General features: G+C 53.1%; 1 protein-coding gene across 1 annotated transcript; it reads left to right on the forward strand.

Moving 5' to 3' along the window:
* Positions 1 to 4,271: 4,271 nt before the first annotated feature.
* Positions 4,272 to 17,045, forward strand: Opn4 (opsin 4). The gene is made up of 10 exons (XM_045137772.1): positions 4,272 to 4,382; positions 5,821 to 5,966; positions 7,518 to 7,651; positions 7,978 to 8,181; positions 9,085 to 9,256; positions 10,417 to 10,572; positions 11,832 to 11,939; positions 12,725 to 12,905; positions 15,020 to 15,163; positions 17,007 to 17,045. Exons 1-10 carry the CDS (start codon positions 4,272 to 4,274, stop codon positions 17,043 to 17,045), a joined length of 1,395 nt encoding a protein of 464 aa, XP_044993707.1.
* Positions 17,046 to 18,164: the final 1,119 nt, after the last annotated feature.

Here is an 18,164-nt window from a genome sequence, read left to right on the forward strand (position 1 = left end):
CATGGTAATTCCCTCCCTCCCCCCAACACTTTCCCCTTTGAAATTCCATTCTCCATCATATTACCTCCCCATCACAATCATTGTACTTACATATATACAATATCAACCTATTAAGTACCCTCCTCCCTTCCTTTCTCTTCCCTTTATGTCTCCTTTTTAACTTGCTGGCCTCTGCTACTAAGTATTTTCCTTCCCATGCAGAGCCTCAATCATTTGTAGCTAGGATCCACATATGAGAGAGAACATGTGGCGCTTGGCTTTCTGGGCCTGGGTTACCTCACTTAGTATAATCCTTTCCAGGTCCATCCATTTTTCTGCAAATTTCATAACTTCATTTTTATTTACCACTGAGCAGAACTCCATTGTATAAATGTGCCACATCTTCATTATCCACTCATCAGTTGAGGGACATCTAGGCTGGTTCCATTTCCCAGCTATTATAAATTGAGCAGCAATAAACATGGTTGAGCACGTACTTCTAAGGAAATGAGATGAATCCTTCGGATATATAAGGCAAATATTCTTTAAAAAAAAAAAAACTTTCTTTTTATTTATTTATTTGAGAGAGAGAGAAAATGGGCACACTAGGGCCTCTTTCTTTTTTTTTTTTTTTCTCTCACAGTGATCCTCCTACCTCTGCCTCCTAAGAGCTGGGATTAAAGGCTGGCCACTACACCAGGCTTTTCCATCTCCAGGTTTTTGGCTTGGTTCTCTCCTGTGGAGTCATGGTAACTCCCTAGATTCTCACTCTCTGCTCAGGGTTGTTGTCCACACTCTAAGGGAGAAACAACTTTTCATCTACTATGTACTGTCACCCATGTCATGTGTGCTCTGCTTCCTTCCCGCCTCTCCTCCCTCCTCCCTTCTTTTCTCTTTGAGAACGAGTTTTGCTATTAGGCCAGGCTGTCCTTCAATTTACCATGGAGCTCAGGCTAGCTTTGAACTCACTGTGTAACCCAGTCTGGCCTTTAATGCATAATCCTCCTTTCTTAGCCTCCCTAGTACAGAAATCACAGCTGTGAACATCTGTACCTGAAGGGCCTCTTTCTTAACCACTGAAAACAAACTCCAGATGCATGTGCTACCTTGTGCATCTGGTTTATGTGGGTTCCAGGAAATCGAACCCGGGTCCTTTGGCTTTGCAGGCAAATGCCTTAAGTGCTAAGCCATCTCTCTAGCCCCAGAAAACATTCTTTTTTATTTTAGTTTCTTTATTGACAACTTCCATAATTGTAAGCAATATCCCATGTAATTCCCTCCCTTCCCCCACTTTTCCCTTTGAAATAATTGTAAACAATATCCCATGACAATTCCCTCCCTTCCCCCACTTTTCCCTTTGAAACTCCACTCTCCATCATATCCCCTCTCCCTCTCGATCAGTCTCTTTTATTTTGATGTCATCATCTTTTCCTCCTATTATGATGGTCTTCTGTAGGTAGTGTCAGGCGCTGTGAGGTCATGGATATCCAGTCCATTTTGTGCCTGGAGGAGCACGTTGTAAGGAGTCCTACCCTTCCTTTGGCTCGTATATCCTTTTTGCCACCTCTTCCGCAACGGACCCTGAGCCTTGGAAGGTGTGATAGAGACATTTCAGTGCTGAGCACTCCTCCGTCACTTCTTCTCAGCACCATGGTGCCTTCTGAGTCATCCTAAGGTCATTGCCATCTGAAGAGAGGCTTCTCTAACCAAAAGTGAGAGTAGCATTAATAGGTGGGTATGAACATTAAGAGAAGTGTTTACTTTTTTTCTTTCTTTTTTTTATTTTTTAGAGAGAGAGAGAGAGACAGAGGAGAGAGTGGCATGCCATGGCCTCAGCCACTGCAATTGAACTCCAGATGCTTGCGCCACCTAGTGGGCATGTGCAACCTTGCACTTGCCTCACCTTTGTGCCTCTGGCTTATGTGGGATCTGGAGAGTCGAACATGGATCCGTAAGCTTTGTAGGTAAGTGCCTTAACTGCTAAGCCATCTCTCCAGCCCAAGAAAACATTCTCTTTTTTTTGTTTTGTTTTGATTTTTTGAGGTAGGGTCTGACTCTAACCCAGGCTGACCTGGAATTGATGTAGTCTCAGGGTGGCCTTGAACTCACAGCGATCCTCCTACCTCTGTCTCCCAAGTTCTGGGACTAAAGGCATGTTCCACCACACCCGGAAAAGAAAACATCCTTTTTTTTTATTTAAATTTTTCAAGGTAGGGTTTCACTCCAGCTCAGGCTGACCTGGAATTCACTATGGAGTCTCAGGGTGGCCTTGAACTCATGGTGATCCTCCTACTTCTGCCTCCTGAGTGCTGGGATTAAAGGCATGCGCCACCATGCCCAGCTTGAAACCATTCTTAATGCTTGCCTTACTCTCTCTTCAGATACTTATAGCTAGGACACTCTGGGCAGTGGTGGCCAGTGGGAGCAGTGGGGGCTGAGACTGCCCACACAGACCTCCTGGCCTAACGGGGCAGCAGGCTCTATGCAAAGGAGCTTCTGGGTGGATATGAGGAGCAGAGGATCATGGGAGCCCTTTCTAGAGGGATGGGAACATGGGGCAAGGCTTGAGCCCTAGGAATATCTCATCTGTACCCACAAGGGCTGTTCTGCATATGCCTTAGAAAAAGAACCTTGTCAGGCTGGAGAGATGGCTTAGCAGTCAAGCACTTGCCTGTGAAGCCTAAGAACCCCGGTTCGAGGCTTGATTCCCCAGGACCCACGTTAGCCAGATGCACGGGGGCACACACGTCTGGAGTTCACTTGCAGTGGCTGGAAGCCCTGGCGTGTCCATTCTGTCTCTCTCTGTCATGCTCAAATATATAAAAATGAACAACAACAAAAAACATTGTCAAGGGAGCTGTTGGCTTCTGAAGGCCCCAGGCATGTTCAGTTTCTTAGGCCTTGCTTTGAAGTGTTGCTTTGAGGCCTGTGGAGAGGGGTGTGTGTGTGTGCATGTGTGCGCGTGCGTGAGCACTCCTTCCTCATCCATCTATCTCACAAACACTGATTCTCTGGGCCCACTCCTTTCTACCCTAGGTCAAGTATATCACCTGCACCCTCTCTTCATTGGTGGTCGGCAAGCGGGGTCTCATGTCCAGCGGGAGTCTCCATGTACTCAGAACTGCTCCAAAGCAGCTGACATGTCCTCACTGAGCTTGAGGACAAGAGGCAAAGCCCAGGGGTGACCTCCTATGAGCCAGAGGAAGAAATGAAGAGCCTGGAGCTTGAACTGGCCTGAACGGCTGATTGGGGAGCGCAGCGTCCCTCCTGAGTGAGGATAGTGACCGCTCTCCACACAGAACCGAGAAGCCCTGTTTGTAAAGACGGAGAGAGCCCGGGAAGAGAACCCTACACAGCTCTGCGCCATGCCTCAGGGGACAGTCCTGCATGGAATGTTCTGGAAACCCAGCAGAGGCCCCTGGTTGGCCTGCACACATGCATGCCAGTGCAGCGCAGGCCTCTCTGGAGACAGTGTTCTTGGCCTTCCTGTCTGTAGCTCTGGGGTTCCTGCTGCCTCCTGTGAAGGGATGAAGCGTGGGCTCCACGTCTTCTAGTGAGGCATCAGGCCAGGGCCAGATCTTTTCCGGCTTTGTGAGTTATGACTCACTTTCATACTTTGCTATCCTAGCTATCCCCTCACTTTTTTTTTTTTTTCCAGCTAGGGCTGGGGCAGAGTCTGCGACTCCATCTAGGGCGGTATGAAGATGCCATGGGCTCATGTGGCCAGATTTGGGGGAGGACTGCACGTAGATTTACCTACCCACGGGGGTAACCATAGGCTGCTAAGGCAGCAGGAGCTGCTCCTGCCAAGCCCAGGAAAGATGGGGAGTAGAGCATTCAGAGTGAAGGACAATGCCTTCCACCAAGGGGCCAGGAGCCGAACCCAGCAATGCCCACCTAAGCGTGAGTGTGCAGGCTCATGCAGTTTCATGTCATCATCATCAGACCCTTGTGGGCAGACACCAGGGGCCCATGTCAGGAAGCCAGTGGCAAGGAGCCACTGAGCATGTGCAGTCCCCCAGTGCTGCTACTTAAAGGTGCAGAAAGAGCCAGTGGCTGGGAGAGACCATAAGTGTGACACTCATTCCTTTGCGCTCCGGCAAACGCTGAGCAGCCACCGACCCCGAGAGCAGCTCCAGGCTGAGTCCACGCACCGGACTCGAGAGCGGGCAGCAGGTAGACTGGGCAGCAGTGCCAGGGATGGAGGAAAGCTTGGGGGCTGGGCGCAAAGCCCTTAGCTGTCCTTGCCTTGTTTTCTTGGTGGTCCTGAGCAAGCACCCCCCTACCTCAGGATGAACCCTCCGTCGGGGACAAGAGTCCTGCCCGGCCTGGCCCAGGAGTGGAACAGCACCCAGAAAAATGTCTCCTCTGCCAGACTTCACTTTCCGCCTGTTAACACCACGGTAAGCGTGGGTGGCATGTGCGTGGGCAAAGCCTCCCTTCCCCAAGTCCTGACCCTCCTCCTGAGCCGACAGGAAGAGAGAAAAGGCATGAACTGTGCTGAGGGACCTTGGGCACATCACTGGGCCTCTCTGAGCCTGCCCTACGCAAATTGACTAAATGAGAGAGCCCTGGACGGCCAGAAAGGCCAGTCCTGACCAGCCCTTGGAGGCATCTATTCCTTTCCGAAGTTGGCCAGATACCCTGAGGGAGCCTCCTAGAGAGGAGAACACACCTCCCGGTCTTTGGATTGCTCTAGGCCAGAGTGGGCTGTTGAACAAAACAGAGATCAGACTATCCCCTTTCTCTGGAAAGGGCATGTTGGGAGAATTCTTCCCTTCTTCCTTCCTTCCTTTTTTAAAAGCCCAATTCTCTTTTTTAAAAATTCAAAACTTTTATTTATTTGAGAGAGAGGTATAAGGAGGGAGGAAAAGAGGGATGGAAGGAGAGGGAGAGAGAGAGAGAGAATGGCACGTCGGGCCTTCAGTCACCATAAATGAACTTCATATGCATGTGCCACCTTGTGCACCTGACTTATGTGGGTCCCTGGGAATCAAACCTGGATCCTTTAGCTTCGCAGGCAGACGCCTTAACCACTAAGCCATCCCTCCAGCCTGTCTCTTTCGTTTTTTGAGGTAGGGTTTCACTCTATCCCAGGCTGACCTGGAACTCACTCTGTAGTTCCAGGCTGGCCTTGAACTCGTAGCAGTCCTCCTTCCTCTGCCTCCTGAGTGCTGGAATTGTTGAAGGTGTGTGCCACCATGCCCGATAGCTTTCTTCCTAGAGGAAAGTCTTTCCATCTTTCTTGCCAGGCTTCATGGTCAGCCCCCCAGTTATGCTATGGGGGTTATAGTTTTCTTTTTGAGGCTTGATATTGGGTGTCCATGCATTGGGCTGGGCAACCCTCAGGAGCTAGCTCTGCCCACTCCTCAAGGTCACCCAAGCCATGCCCATATTTTTCAAGCACATACCTGTCCTTCCAGCCTCTAGTAGGTGAGTTGAACCTCACATCTTGCCCTTAGAATCCCTAAACGGGTGCACATAGAGGCTTGGGGGTAAATTTATTTATTTATTTTTACTTTTATTTTTTTGAGGTAGGGTTTGACTCTACCTCAGGCTGACCTAGAATTCACTATGTCATCTCAGGGTGGCCTCGAACTCTTGGTGATCCTCCTACCTCTGCCTCCCGAGTGCTGGGATTAAAGGCGTGCACCACCACGCCTGGCGTTAATTTCGTTAAGATCTGTATTTTCCCTTCCACGGGCTAACTTTGTAAGCAATGATTTGGCCATGCTGCACCTCTGATTCCCCACCTACCTTGCTGGGATCTATTCTTCATTTTCAGGGATATCTGCAAATGATGGAGGATGAGGTGACCTTCCTTTCTCTCTCTCTCCACAGGTGGCTGGGGCTCAGGCTGCTACCTGGGTCCCCTTCCCCACGGTCAATGTTCCAGACCATGCCCACTATATCCTGGGGACGGTGATCCTGCTGGTGGGGCTCACAGGGATACTAGGCAATCTGACTGTCATCTACACCTTCTGCAGGTGCTTGGTTGGTGGAGCTGGGCCCAGGGCACTGAGGGTGACCAGTCATGCTGAAAGGGCAGAACAGGAACTGAAACGTTGCTCAGGGCACCACCGAGAACATGCAGGGAAGTAGAAGTCAGGGCCAAACCTTTGATAGTCCCAGACCCTGGCTACAAGCTCAAGGAAAGGAAAAAAGAAAAAAAAAAAAAAAAAGAATCCATGGAAGTTTGAAGAACACATGCCCATTAGGCCTCTGGAGAGTGGGTACCCCAGGACCCTTAGGTCTCTGCTTTCAGTTTGTCTATGCCATTTGTCTCTGTCCCAGAGTGGACATCGCTCTGTACTTTGGAGAAAGCTCTGGGTACCAGCATCCTGAATCCTGGAGCCTCTCCACAACCACCCCGGCTTTCCTCCCTTCTTGCCCAGCTGGCTGGCTGACAGCCAAAACAGGCAGGTGGGGTCACCTGGGCTCTACCATGGACTAGTTGGAAGGACTGAACCAGTTATTCATCCTCTTTAAGCTCATGTTTCTTTTTCTCTGCAAAAAAATGGAATTGTGATTCCCCCACGAAGTCCAGGTCCCTGTGTGTGCAATGTTTGGTGAAGGAGTGCTTGAATCTTGGCCTTATAACTCACTGAGTTTTGTGAGCAGGAGTAAGTCGCTTCATGAGCCAAGGTCTCCGTGTTCTCGTGTGGACCATGGGGGAACCACAAGGCCCTCCTTGAGGGGAGATGGAAAGATGGATGGTGACCATGGAGATTTGTGAAGTCGCTTATGCCAAGGGTCACAGTCATCAGCTCTGGTGCTTTTTGCCACCTCAAGGGAGAGGGCTGCAGAGCCAGCTGTGCCCAGTTGGACGGAGCTGGGCCAGGCAGGACAGTGGGAAGAGAAGGAGGAAAAAGAAGCCGAGCAGGAGAGAGGTGTGAAAAGCTCTCAGGAACTCACAGCAGGGGGAGCCTGGGGGGAAGGAAGGCTCTGGGTTGTCTAAGGAGCAAGCAGGAGCGCACAGAGGGAATCCGGAGGGTGAGAGGAAGGAAAGGCCCATGACATGAGAAACAGCCTCCCGGGGGGCGCCATCGTTGTTTTAATTAATTAATTTATTTATTTATTTGAGAGCGACATACACAGAGAGAAAGACAGATAGAGGGAGAGAGAGAGAATGGGCGCGCCAGGGCTTCCAGCCTCTGCAAACGAACTCCAGACGCGTGCGCCCCCTTGTGCATCTGGCTAACGTGGGTCCTGGGGAACCGAGCCTCGAACCGGGGTCCTTAGGCTTCACAGGCAAGCACTGAACCGCTAAGTCATCTCTCCAGCCCACCATCGTTGTTTTAGAGATGTCCCTTACCTCATTCTGAGGGGCCTGCCGAACTGCTGGTGGTAGCTGCTGGACCCGGGGACAGGTCTGTAACAGGTGCAAAGGTCCCAGCCTGAGTGTAGGCATAGGTGATGTGTGTGTGTGTGTTCATGTGTGCATGTGGCACTTGTGTGTATAGAGAGCTGACCACCCTCCCCCACCATGGCTCCAGAGGTGTTGGGAAGCACTCCCTAACCACCTTGGACCCTCGCAGGAGCAGAAGCCTGAGGACACCAGCCAACATGTTCATTATCAACCTGGCTGTCAGCGACTTCTTCATGTCAGTCACGCAGGCCCCGGTCTTCTTTGCCAGCAGCCTCTACAGAAGGTGGCTCTTCGAGGAGGCAGGTAGACACTGGAACCCCCTTGTGCGGAAGGGAGTATGGGGGAGGGGCTGACAGGGGATGCCCCGGTGGAGGGGGGCCACAGATGAGGCAATTTGCTCCTGATGGGCCCAGTAGATTAATGAGGGGAGGGGAGAGAGATGAGCTTCCAGCGTTGAGGCCTCTGTCTCCCCGGATGTGGCAAGCAGGCACCCATGAGAGCGCTCGGGCTTGGGAAAGGGTCAAGACTCAAGTTTGCTTCGTCGTCAGCCTCTCCCTCCCCTTGGGTAACAGGAATACTCCCTCGGCCAAGGACTTAGGGACAGCTGGGGGGGGTGTGTGTGCCCACAGGCTGCAAGTTCTATGGCTTCTGTGGGGCGCTCTTTGGCATCACCTCCATGATCACCCTGACCGCCATAGCCCTGGACCGCTACCTGGTGATCACACGTCCCCTGGCCACCATCGGGGCAGCATCCAAGAGACGGACGGCGCTTGTCCTGCTGGGTGTCTGGCTCTATGCCCTGGCCTGGAGTCTGCCCCCTTTCTTTGGCTGGAGTAAGAGGGCTGAGGGAATTGGGGCCGGGGGAGGGATGGATACACTGGGGATGGTTTTAAGAGGATGTTGGTGAGCTTGGGTTGACCAGCTTGCGGGGGACCCAGGGAGGCCCTAAGCCTCATATCAGACAGGGACTTAGAGGCCATCACTAGCATCAGGGGAAGCCTACAAGGCTGTGTGTGTGTGTGTGTGTGTGTGTGTGTGTGTGTGTGGTGGGGGGGGAATAAAATCAGCTGGCAGTCCTTTTTTTTTTTTTTTTTTTTTAAGCCCAGGCTGATCTGGAATTCACTATGTAGTCTTAGGGTAGTCTCGAACTCACAGCGATCCTCCTACCTCTGCCTCCCGAGTGCTGGGATTGAAGGCGTGCACCACCCACCCGGTTTAAAAGCAGGGTTTCTTTCTTTCTTTTTTTAAATTTTATTTATTTATTTGTAAGCAGAGAGAGATAAAGAGAAGAGAGACAGATAGACAGAATGGGCACGCCAGGGCCTCTAGCCACTGCAGATGAACTCCAGATGCACGTGCCCCTCGTGCATCTGGCTTACGTGGGTCTTGGGGAATTGAACCTGCGTCCTTTGGCTTCACAGGCAAATGCCTTACCCACTAAGCCATCTCTCCAGCCCCAAAGCAGGCTTTCTTGAGTGGGATCAAGTGAAGTGCGTCTGAGGCTGGGTTTGTAGGGAGTCAGACGAGCCAGGGGCCGGGCTGTGGGGCCTCGGCAGCAAGGCTGGAGTCCTGGGCAGATGCCGGAAGCTACGATTGCTCCTCACTTCCAGGCGGGGCAGGTGGGGGGGGGGTCAGATTATACTTGGGAATCTCTGTGAAGCCCCGTGGTGGACGAGGAGCCCTTGGCAATGTCACAATGTCACGGCAAAGACTGAGCACCTGCCCTGACCTCCCAGGTGCCTATGTCCCCGAGGGGCTGCTGACCTCCTGCTCCTGGGACTACATGACTTTCACGCCCGCGGTGCGTGCCTACACCATGCTGCTGTTCTGCTTCGTGTTCTTTCTCCCGCTGCTCCTCATCATCCACTGCTACGTCTTCATCTTCAAGGCCATCCGCGAGACAGGCCGGTGAGCGCAGAGGGGGCCTAAAGGACGGGGCTCTGCTCTGCCCCGCCCACGGGAGAATGCACAGCTCTAGACTCTTATGGGGGTGCCTAGGGAAGTTCCTGGAGATGAGGTTTTCTTTTTCTTTCTTCTAGTTATTATTATTATTATTTTGGTTTTTCAAGGTAGGGTCTCACTCTAGCCCCAGGCTGACCTAGAATCCACTCTGTAGTCTCAGGGTGGCCTCGAACTCCCTGCGCTCCTCCTACCTCTGCCTCCCGGGTGCTGGGATTAAAGGTGTGCGCCACCACGCCCGGCTTAATTAATGTTTTTTTAATTAATTAATTTATTTATTTGAGAGCGACAGACACAGAGAGAAAGACAAATAGAGGGAGAGAGAGAGAATGGGCGTGCCAGGGCTTCCAGCCTCTGCAAACGAACTCCAGATGCGTGCGCCCCCTTGTGCATCTGGCTAACACGGGACCTGGGGAACCGAGCCTCGAACCGGGGTCCTTAGGCTTCACAGGCAAGCGCTTAACCACTAAGCCATCTCTCTAGCCTAATGTTTTTTTTTAATTGTCAACTTCCATAATTATAGACAATAAACCATGGTAGTTCCCTGCCCCTCCTTCTCCCTTTGCAATTCTACTCTCCATCACGTCCCCTCCTGCCCTCGATCAGTCTTTCTTTTATTTATTTATTTATTTTTAAATTTTATTTATTTATTTGCAAGCAGAGAGAGAGAGAAGAGAGACAGACAGAGAGAGAATGGGCACACCAGGGCCTCTAGCCACAGCAAACAAACTCCAGATGCATGTGCCCCCTGTGCATAGGGCTTACGTGGGTCCTGGGAATCAAACCCGGGTCCCTTGCCTTCGCAGGCAAATGCCTTAATGGCTAAGCCATCTGTCCAGACCCCGTCTTTTATTTTTATGTCATCAGATTTTTCCCCGTTATGATGGGGGGGTAAGATTTTCTAAGGAGGGAGTATTGAAGGCACCCCTAATAGAGCCATAGGAGGTTAGCTGAGGCTTAGTGCAATGAGTACTTTCTGGAAGTCAGGGCCACCTACCTACACGGGGAGGGATGATCCCTCCTACCTACCCCTAGAGATGGTCCAGGGACGTTCCCAAGCAGTAGCTTTGACCCTTGATTCCACTGCAATCCAAATGCGTTCTTCCCAGGGCTTGTGAGGGCTGTGGCGAGTCCCCTCAGCGGCGGAGGCAGTGGCAGCGGCTGCAGAGTGAATGGAAAATGGCCAAGGTGGCGCTGTTGGTCATCCTCCTCTTTGTACTCTCCTGGGCCCCCTACTCCACGGTGGCTCTGGTGGCTTTCTCTGGGTGAGCCGGGGCAGAAGGCATGGGGGCCCCATAACCTCTCCCTCCAGCCTGACCTGAGCCGGCATCGTGATACCTGAAGTCCAGCCTCGTGGCCTTGCTGCTTTTCCTGTGGCGCGTACCTCCACCTGCCCAGTTCCTGGTGACTTCAGGGCACATGGTGGGGGAGCTCTAGGCCACCCACAGGTCAGGCTTCAGGGCCTTCCATTCCCTTGGGAACATGCAGCTGTCTCTAAGGTTCCAGTTTCCTTAATCTGAGCCATGGGCACACAGCAGGGGTGCTGTTATCTAGGAATGAGTCTCTCAAAGCTGCCTTCTAGCTCTTGGTGCTAGAGTCTGGGGACTCTGGTACTCTGGGCAGCACAGGCCTGGGCTGGACCTCAGATGCACTTTCCGGTGGACAGCCGTGACACCTTGAACTGTTTGGGTATTATTGTTGCAGTCAGGTCCGCATTGCTGGTAGGGATCACCCAACCAAGAGCAGCTTGTTGGGGGGGGTGGGGTGGGAAGAGGTTTATCTTGGCTGACAGACTTGAGAGGAAGCTCCATGATGGCAGGGATAACGATGACATGAGCAGAGGGCGGACATCACCCCCTGGACAACATAAGGTGGACAACAGTAACAGGAGAGTGTGCCAAACACTGGCAAGGGGAAACTGGCTATAACACCCATAAGCCAGCCCCCAGCAATACACCGCCTCCAGGAGGCGTTAATTCCCAAATCCCCATCAGCTGGGAACCTAGCTTTCAGAACACCTGAGTTTATGGGGGACACCTGAATCAAACCACCACGGGTATTAACCTTCTTGCATAGTGATGGTGCGGTCTCCTCTGGGGGCTCGCTATAAAGTTCTCTAAGACATCCAAGGGAGCAGCTTGCACTGGAGTAGGGAGGGGGTGAGGTGGAAGGAGTTAGGACAGGATATGGGGGCCAGGGTCCACTAGAGGGGATCCCAGGGAGTACTGCCATCAGCACAAGCTCTAAGGGGCAGAGGGACTTAACTACCCCCTAAGCCTGGCACATCTTCCTCCCTCATTGAGTCCTACTTTCAACCACCCTCTAGTCTCCTTTCTACCCACCTCTGACCAGAATTCTCCCCGGCGCCTGCCAGTTCCTCCTATGGGAAGGAGGACTTGACTGTGTCAGTTTGGGTTGGGCTGGGGTTTGGATCTTGGCAAGGTCTGGGTCCAGAGAAGGAATGTTCATGGATGAGAGCCAACCGGAGGCGTGAACGGGGGACCCCACAACTTCTCTGTCCTAGGTATGCACACGTCTTGACACCCTACATGAACTCGGTGCCAGCTGTTATTGCCAAGGCCTCTGCCATCCACAACCCCATCGTTTATGCCATCACCCACCCTAAGTACAGGTGCGGCTTCCTCCAGGCCTCTAGGCCCATCTATAGGCACGGAGATCCTGGCCTGGGCTCTTGTATGTATGTTGGGTGGGGGCATCTGGGAGCAGACAGTGACGCTGGGTGGGGTCTGGAGTTGGCATGACCCCCTCTCCTGCCCAAGTATCCCACAAGGGATATCAGGGCTTTCTGGACAGAGTCCAGTTCTAGCCATGGAATCTTCAGAGTTCGATCATGAGATGGCCAGGGTGGCTGAACAGTTTTGCTGACCGTCAAAAACAAGCCACCTCCCCATCCCAGACCGAGACCCCAGCTGGAAGTGTGTGTCTCCTCAAGGGCTCAGGCAGTGTTCTAGCGTGCCGTGAGCTGTGTGTGCTGCTGATAAGAATCCATCAGGGCACCTCTCCTACAAGGCCCTCCGTGCTGCTTTTAGCCTATTACTGCCCATCACTTGCGGCCCTCTGATGCCAGCTGTAGGCCTCAGCCAGTCCAGCCAAGAGTTCTCCGGAGTGTCCTTGGATTCCATTCTCAAAGATATGGCCTGGGCCAACTACACGAGGCCTGGAAGCGATGTCCGCGTCGTTGAGCCCAAGGCCATCCCTCTAAGCCCACCATGTCAGGGTTGTTTATCGTAGCAGCCTTATGAGTGTGCCAGTTTCCTTTGTCCAGCAGAACCTGTCTGTTCACATCACCCAGCATCTGCCCGTTGACCCAGGCCAGCTCTCTATATATTAGCGTGTCTGTCAGCTCTCCCTCACTTCCAGGTCCTCTCATGTTAACTAGATATGTGACTCCTACAGGATGGCCATTGCTCAGCACCTGCCCTGCCTAGGGGCACTTCTGGGCATGTCGGGCCAGCGCAAGCGCCCCTCCCCCAGCTACCTGTCAACTCAGCGCTCCACACTGAGCAGCCAGGCCTCCGACGTCAGCTGGATCTCTGGCCGGAAGCGTCAGGAGTCCCTGGGCTCTGAGAGTGAGGTGGTAAGGATGCTGCGTCCTTGCTGGCTAGTGCTTTACCATCCCCTCCTCCACTGTTCCCAGGGCTCTGGCAGGACCGCCACTGAGACTAGGGGACCCTTACCCCTCCTGATTGTTTAAAAAAAATTGTTTATTAAAAAAAAATTATTTGAGAACGATAGAGAGAGAGAGGCAGATAGGTAGAGAGAGAATGGGCGCGCCAGGGCCTCCAGCCACTGCAAACAAACTCCAGCTGCATGCGCCACCTTGTGTATCCGGCTTACGTGGGTCCTGGGGAATCAAGACTGGAACCGGGGTCCTTAGGCTTCACAGGCAAGTGCTTAACCGCTAAGCCGTCTCTCCAGCCCTCCCCTCCTGATTTTTAAATTTTATTTTATTATTTATTTATTTATGACTTGGAATTCACTATGTAGTCCCAGGCTGGCCTCGAACTCACAGCAATCCCCCTACCTCTGCCTCCCAAGTGCTGGGATTAAAGGCATGCACCACCATGTTTAGCTATTTTATTATTTTCAAGAGAGAGAAGCAGAGAGAGATGGAGAGAGAATGGGCGCACCAGGGCCTTTCAGCTGCTGTGAACAAACTCCAGACACGTGTGCCTCCTTGTGTGTATTTGTGACATTGCACACGTGCATCACTGTGCATCTGGCTACTTGGGACCTGGAGATTTGAACATGTGTTCTTAGGCTTCGCAGGCAAGAGCCTTAACTGCTAAGCTATCTCTCCAGCTCCCTCCTGACTTTTTTTTTTTTTTAATTTATTTATTTGAGAGTGACAGACAGAGAGAAAGACAGATAGAGGGAGAGAGAGAGAATGGGCGAGCCAGGGCTTCCAGCCACTGCAAACGATCTCCAGATGCGTGCGCCCCCTGGTGCATCTGGCTAACGTGGGACCTGGGGAACCGAGCCTCGAACCGGGGTCCTTAGGCTTCACAGGCAAGCGCTTCACTGCTAAGCCATCTCTCCAGCCCCCTCCTGACTTTTTATACATCTTCCTCTGTGACAGGCAGGGACACTGGGGACAGACAGGACATGGGATGGCCTGGGGCCACCCAGCAGCAGATCCAGTCTGAATATGGGCTTTTCACATGTAGGTCACCTCTTTTTCTGTGCTAACACCACCCTTTACAGCCATAGACTGAAACGATTAGTGTTTTTATCCCTGAATGGGCCTCTGGAGATAGTCAAGAGCTGGCCCAGGCTGGCCTCTTGTTTCTTAGCACTAAGCTCCTTCCTCCCAGGAAGTGGGAAGAGCTGTAGCATGTCTGGTAAGAGGGAACACTGGCCAGGAGTCAGGAGACATTCACCACACTCTTAATGTGTTTATGGTACCTCAGCCTCCCTCTATCTCTCTCTTTTGGTTTTCTAAGGTAGGGTCTCTTTCTAGCCCAGGCTGACCTGAAATTCACTGTGTAGTCTCAGGGTGGCCCTGAACTCACAGCGATCCTCCTACCTCTGCCTCCTGAGTGCTGTGATTAAAGGTGTGTACCACCACACCTGGTTCCCCCCAAGCCTCCTCTATATCCAGCACTGACCTAAGGGACTCAGGGGTGCCCATGGGCCAGCACTGACTCACTCCATGGATGCTGTCAGCCCCGGGAGCCTCTAGCCTGTCAGCCTTTCCCAGAGGCTGGAGCTGAGGTGCTCCTGAATATCCCCAGGAAAGCTCCCTGCACCACAGACCCCTATCCCTGGTCTCAGTCAGGCTCTTCGGTCGTTGTCTCTTTCAGGGCCCTCTGTGATTCTGAGCCACTTGTCCCATCTTTGGGGCTCTCTGTTAAGCTGTGGGTGTGTCGGGGTCCCTTCCTTGAACCACTAGTGAGAATGAGGAGTCTCCTTTGCTAACGGAGGCCTAGACCTTCATGAAGGTCACTCATCCACCTCCAAATCTAAACACTTACAACCCTGTGCAGGTGGGCATGTAAGTGCACAGATGTACACCTGAACACCTTAGCCCACCTTCCTGGGCTTTGGTGACCATCCACGATCTTGCAGATGATGTCATGGCCCCCCTCAGGGGATACCTGTGGGGGAGCTGAAGAAGTAAGCCGGCGTTGTGGGAGGAAGCCGGGGCGTGCAGCTCCCCCTCTCTCCTCACGTTGGCCCCCACCTCCCCAGGGCTGGACGGACACAGAGGCAACCGCTGCATGGGAAGTTGCCCAGCAAGCGAGTGGACGGTCTCCCTGTAGTCAGGGGTTGGAAGACAAGGAAATCAAGACTCCTCCAAGGTCCCAGGGACAAGAAGCCAAGACTCCCAGGAAGGTGACCGGGCCCCGGACCTGTCCGTGTGTCAAGGGGCGGGGAGCCATGGCAAGTGTCCTTGGGGATAGCCGGGAAGGCAGGGCTGCTCTGGGGACAGGCCTGCTGCCCCTCTGGAAATCATCTCCTCCCCGGACATCCCCGCTTTCCCTTGCTTGCCCTTGCCTCCCAGACATCCTGATCAGGGCCCCAGTGTGGTCTGTGACTGTTTTTTTTTTTTGGGGGGGGGGTGTTTACGTCACAGTGTATTCACATAGCAGACAGTGTCGTTGGCTATATTGTGCCGTGACAGATGTGTTGGTATGTGAATAATTGTGGGTATTCATGAAACTACGTAGTTTGAAGCAGGCAGAGCGTAACTCCGGGCATGCCTGTGACCACATGACCAGCATGTGGGCTCTGTCACTGTGACACCCCAGGAGCCATGGTTCACGTGACAGCTCTGTGCTGTGTGTGAGATCCAGTGTAGATGGTGCGTATTTTTCTGTACTGCACATACCTGGAATGGGGGGGGGGTGCTGCAAGCTGTGTATGTGCTCCCTGCGGGCGCCCTGAGATCAGGATGTCACCCAGAATAGTTGTGGCTATTAAAAGAAGGCCAGCTGTCAGCCCAAGTGCCTATGGAACGGAATGTCGATGGTGATTAGAGAAGGTCGTACTCTGGAACTCTGGAAACGCCGTGAGCCCAGGCAGCCTCCGCCCTCATCTGATAGCCCTGCACTCCGTCCTCATTCTCACACAGCACCCCCACCCCATCCCACTCCCTCCCAGACACGGGGTGCTCTCTGGCTTCCCCGGCCAGGCCAGGATCACCAGTGCATCCTGCCTCCCTTCCCTCATGCTACTTTCCTCTGTGTGCACAAGGAGAGAAGCCCAGGGCGGTTCCTGCAGGTGGGGAGCTGCTATCTATCTGCCCCCTCCACCTTGGATTCCCAGCACTATACACAGCCACAGAAGCCATGGCAGAATCCCGGCCAGTGACCCACAGGCTGGCCAGGCAGTGGTTAGTGACACGCTGCCTGTCTTAGAGGAAGGCAGGGCTTGGGAGGGCCACTGGGCAGGGAGGACCAGCGCTCGCCAAACACGGGCGCTAAGCACGGCCATCGAGCTGTGAGCACGCAGCTTGCAGAGGCAAGTCCCTTGGGCTCCCAGGGAAGGTGAAGTGGGATCTCCAGGCAGCTGGCTGGGAGGGGTGGTACTGAGCTGGCCAAGTCTAGGTCCTGTGTGAACACAACAGAAGCGGGAGTGGGAACTTCGTGTCCTGAAACTGAATGTCATCTTGTGACCCTGGGAGCATCCAAAGGGACCCTGGGGGTGACAGTGGGGACACAGAAGGGGAGAGGGGCAGAAGGTGGCAGGAGCAGTGAGCTGAGGGGCCTCCAGACCTGACCCTGGGGACGGGGAGCCAGACAGGGACTTAGTCAGCCTTGCAGCACGTCCAGCCCCCTCTAACACGCCCCAGAAAGGCTTCATTGAGTGGAGTAGGCTGATACTGCCAAGCAGAGAGAACTGGCTGGGTGAGGGCCACCAGGATAAAAGGAAGGTAACACATGCCGGGTAAGGAGGAGGGATGAACTGGAGGGTGGGCGTGAGGAGCGCAAACCCCAGAGTCCAAGAGCCTGGGGACATCCCAGGGGTCATTCTGCAGGCAACCCAAGATTTCATTTTTCAAGAAGTGGTCCTTGAGAAGAGCCGCTCCCCCCACCCCAACTTCTACCTCAGCTGGGCCCCCTCCACAGGCTTACCTTCACTTCTCGGTGACCCCAAATGAAGAGGGTCATTGGGGGACTGCTCTTGTGGGATGTTCCTCAGTGTAAATGGACGTGTGTGTTTTATTTCTTTTCAGACCAAAGGGCACCTTCCCAGCCTGGACCCCAGGCTGTAGGATGTCCACCGCCTCTGCCTTTCATCTGGGATTTGGCCAGCTCCATCACCTCCTACACACAAACACACACACACACACACACACACACACACACACGGGCCCAGGACTCTCCCACATGCCTGCAGGCTTTGAAGGTGGTCCTGTCCCCTGTGGTGTACCTACGTCACCTGATCCACATCCCCAGCTCCTTTGCCTCACCCACCCTCTCCAGTGCAGTCTGTACCCTTTCCCAGCTCAGAGGCCACACCCTGGCTCAGCCCGGAGAAATGCACACCCAGGCTCTCTTGCTTCACGCCCAGCAGCCATCCATCTCTCCTCACATGCTGTGCGCTGTGATTGTCCGGGCGATGACAATGGTGACGGCCACTGGGAGGCACACCATCGAGTAACGAGCCAAGCATCTCGGGCAGCCCGTGTGTTCTGCCTAGAAATGTCCTCAGCCTAGGAAGGCCAGCCCTGCGTTTCCCACGGCCAGTATCCAAGCTGGACATAGGTTTTACTTGGTGGCACTGGAAACACACCTCACCCTTCCCTCTGCCCCGTTGCCATTCCCATCGTGGCCCGCTCCCGCATGCACACAGACACTGGCGGGCATGTAGGAAACTCTTTGCATGCACATCGAGCCCCCCGTGGTTTGTTTCCTGTCAGTGGTGAGAGTTCCTCCCGGGCTGTGCGTCTCTTCAGGGCACAGGAGAATAAAAGACAGGGTCTCCTGTGATAAACACGGTGTGTCTACCTATTATGATGGGAGACAAAGATGGAGCTGGTCTTAATGTCTCCAGCAGTCTTCCTCCCTTTCCTCACTTACTAGCTTTTCATTCTTTTAAAAAAAAACCATTTTGTTTATTTGGGCTGGAGAGATGGCTTAGCGGTTAAGCGCTTGCCTGTGAAGCCTAAGGACCCCGGTTCGAGGCTCGGTTCCCCAGGACCCACGTTAGCCAGATGCACAAGGGGGCGCACGCGTCTGGAGTTTGTTTGCAGTGGCTGGAGGCCCTGGTGTGTCCATTCTCTCTCTCTGCCTCTTTCTCTATCTGTTGCTCTCAAATAAATAAATAAAAATAACAAAAAAAAATTTAAACATTTTTGTTTATTTATTTATTTTGGCTTTTCGAGGTAGGA

Source organism: Jaculus jaculus, chromosome 18 (assembly GCF_020740685.1).
Source record: "Jaculus jaculus isolate mJacJac1 chromosome 18, mJacJac1.mat.Y.cur, whole genome shotgun sequence".
Taxonomy (NCBI): domain Eukaryota; kingdom Metazoa; phylum Chordata; class Mammalia; order Rodentia; family Dipodidae; genus Jaculus; species Jaculus jaculus.

What these genes read in the sequence shown, in the direction of transcription:
- Opn4 (XM_045137772.1), top strand. Translation starts at nt 4,272, where the DNA reads ATGAACCCTCCGTCGGGGACAAGAGTCCTGCCCGGCCTGGCCCAGGAG. An exon ending in GCTCTGGTGGCTTTCTCTGG is followed by an intron (nt 10,573 to 11,831) that starts GTGAGCCGGGGC and finishes TCTCTGTCCTAG; the next exon opens with GTATGCACACGTCTTGACAC. An exon ending in AAGCCAAGACTCCCAGGAAG is followed by an intron (nt 15,164 to 17,006) that starts GTGACCGGGCCC and finishes ATTTCTTTTCAG; the next exon opens with ACCAAAGGGCACCTTCCCAG.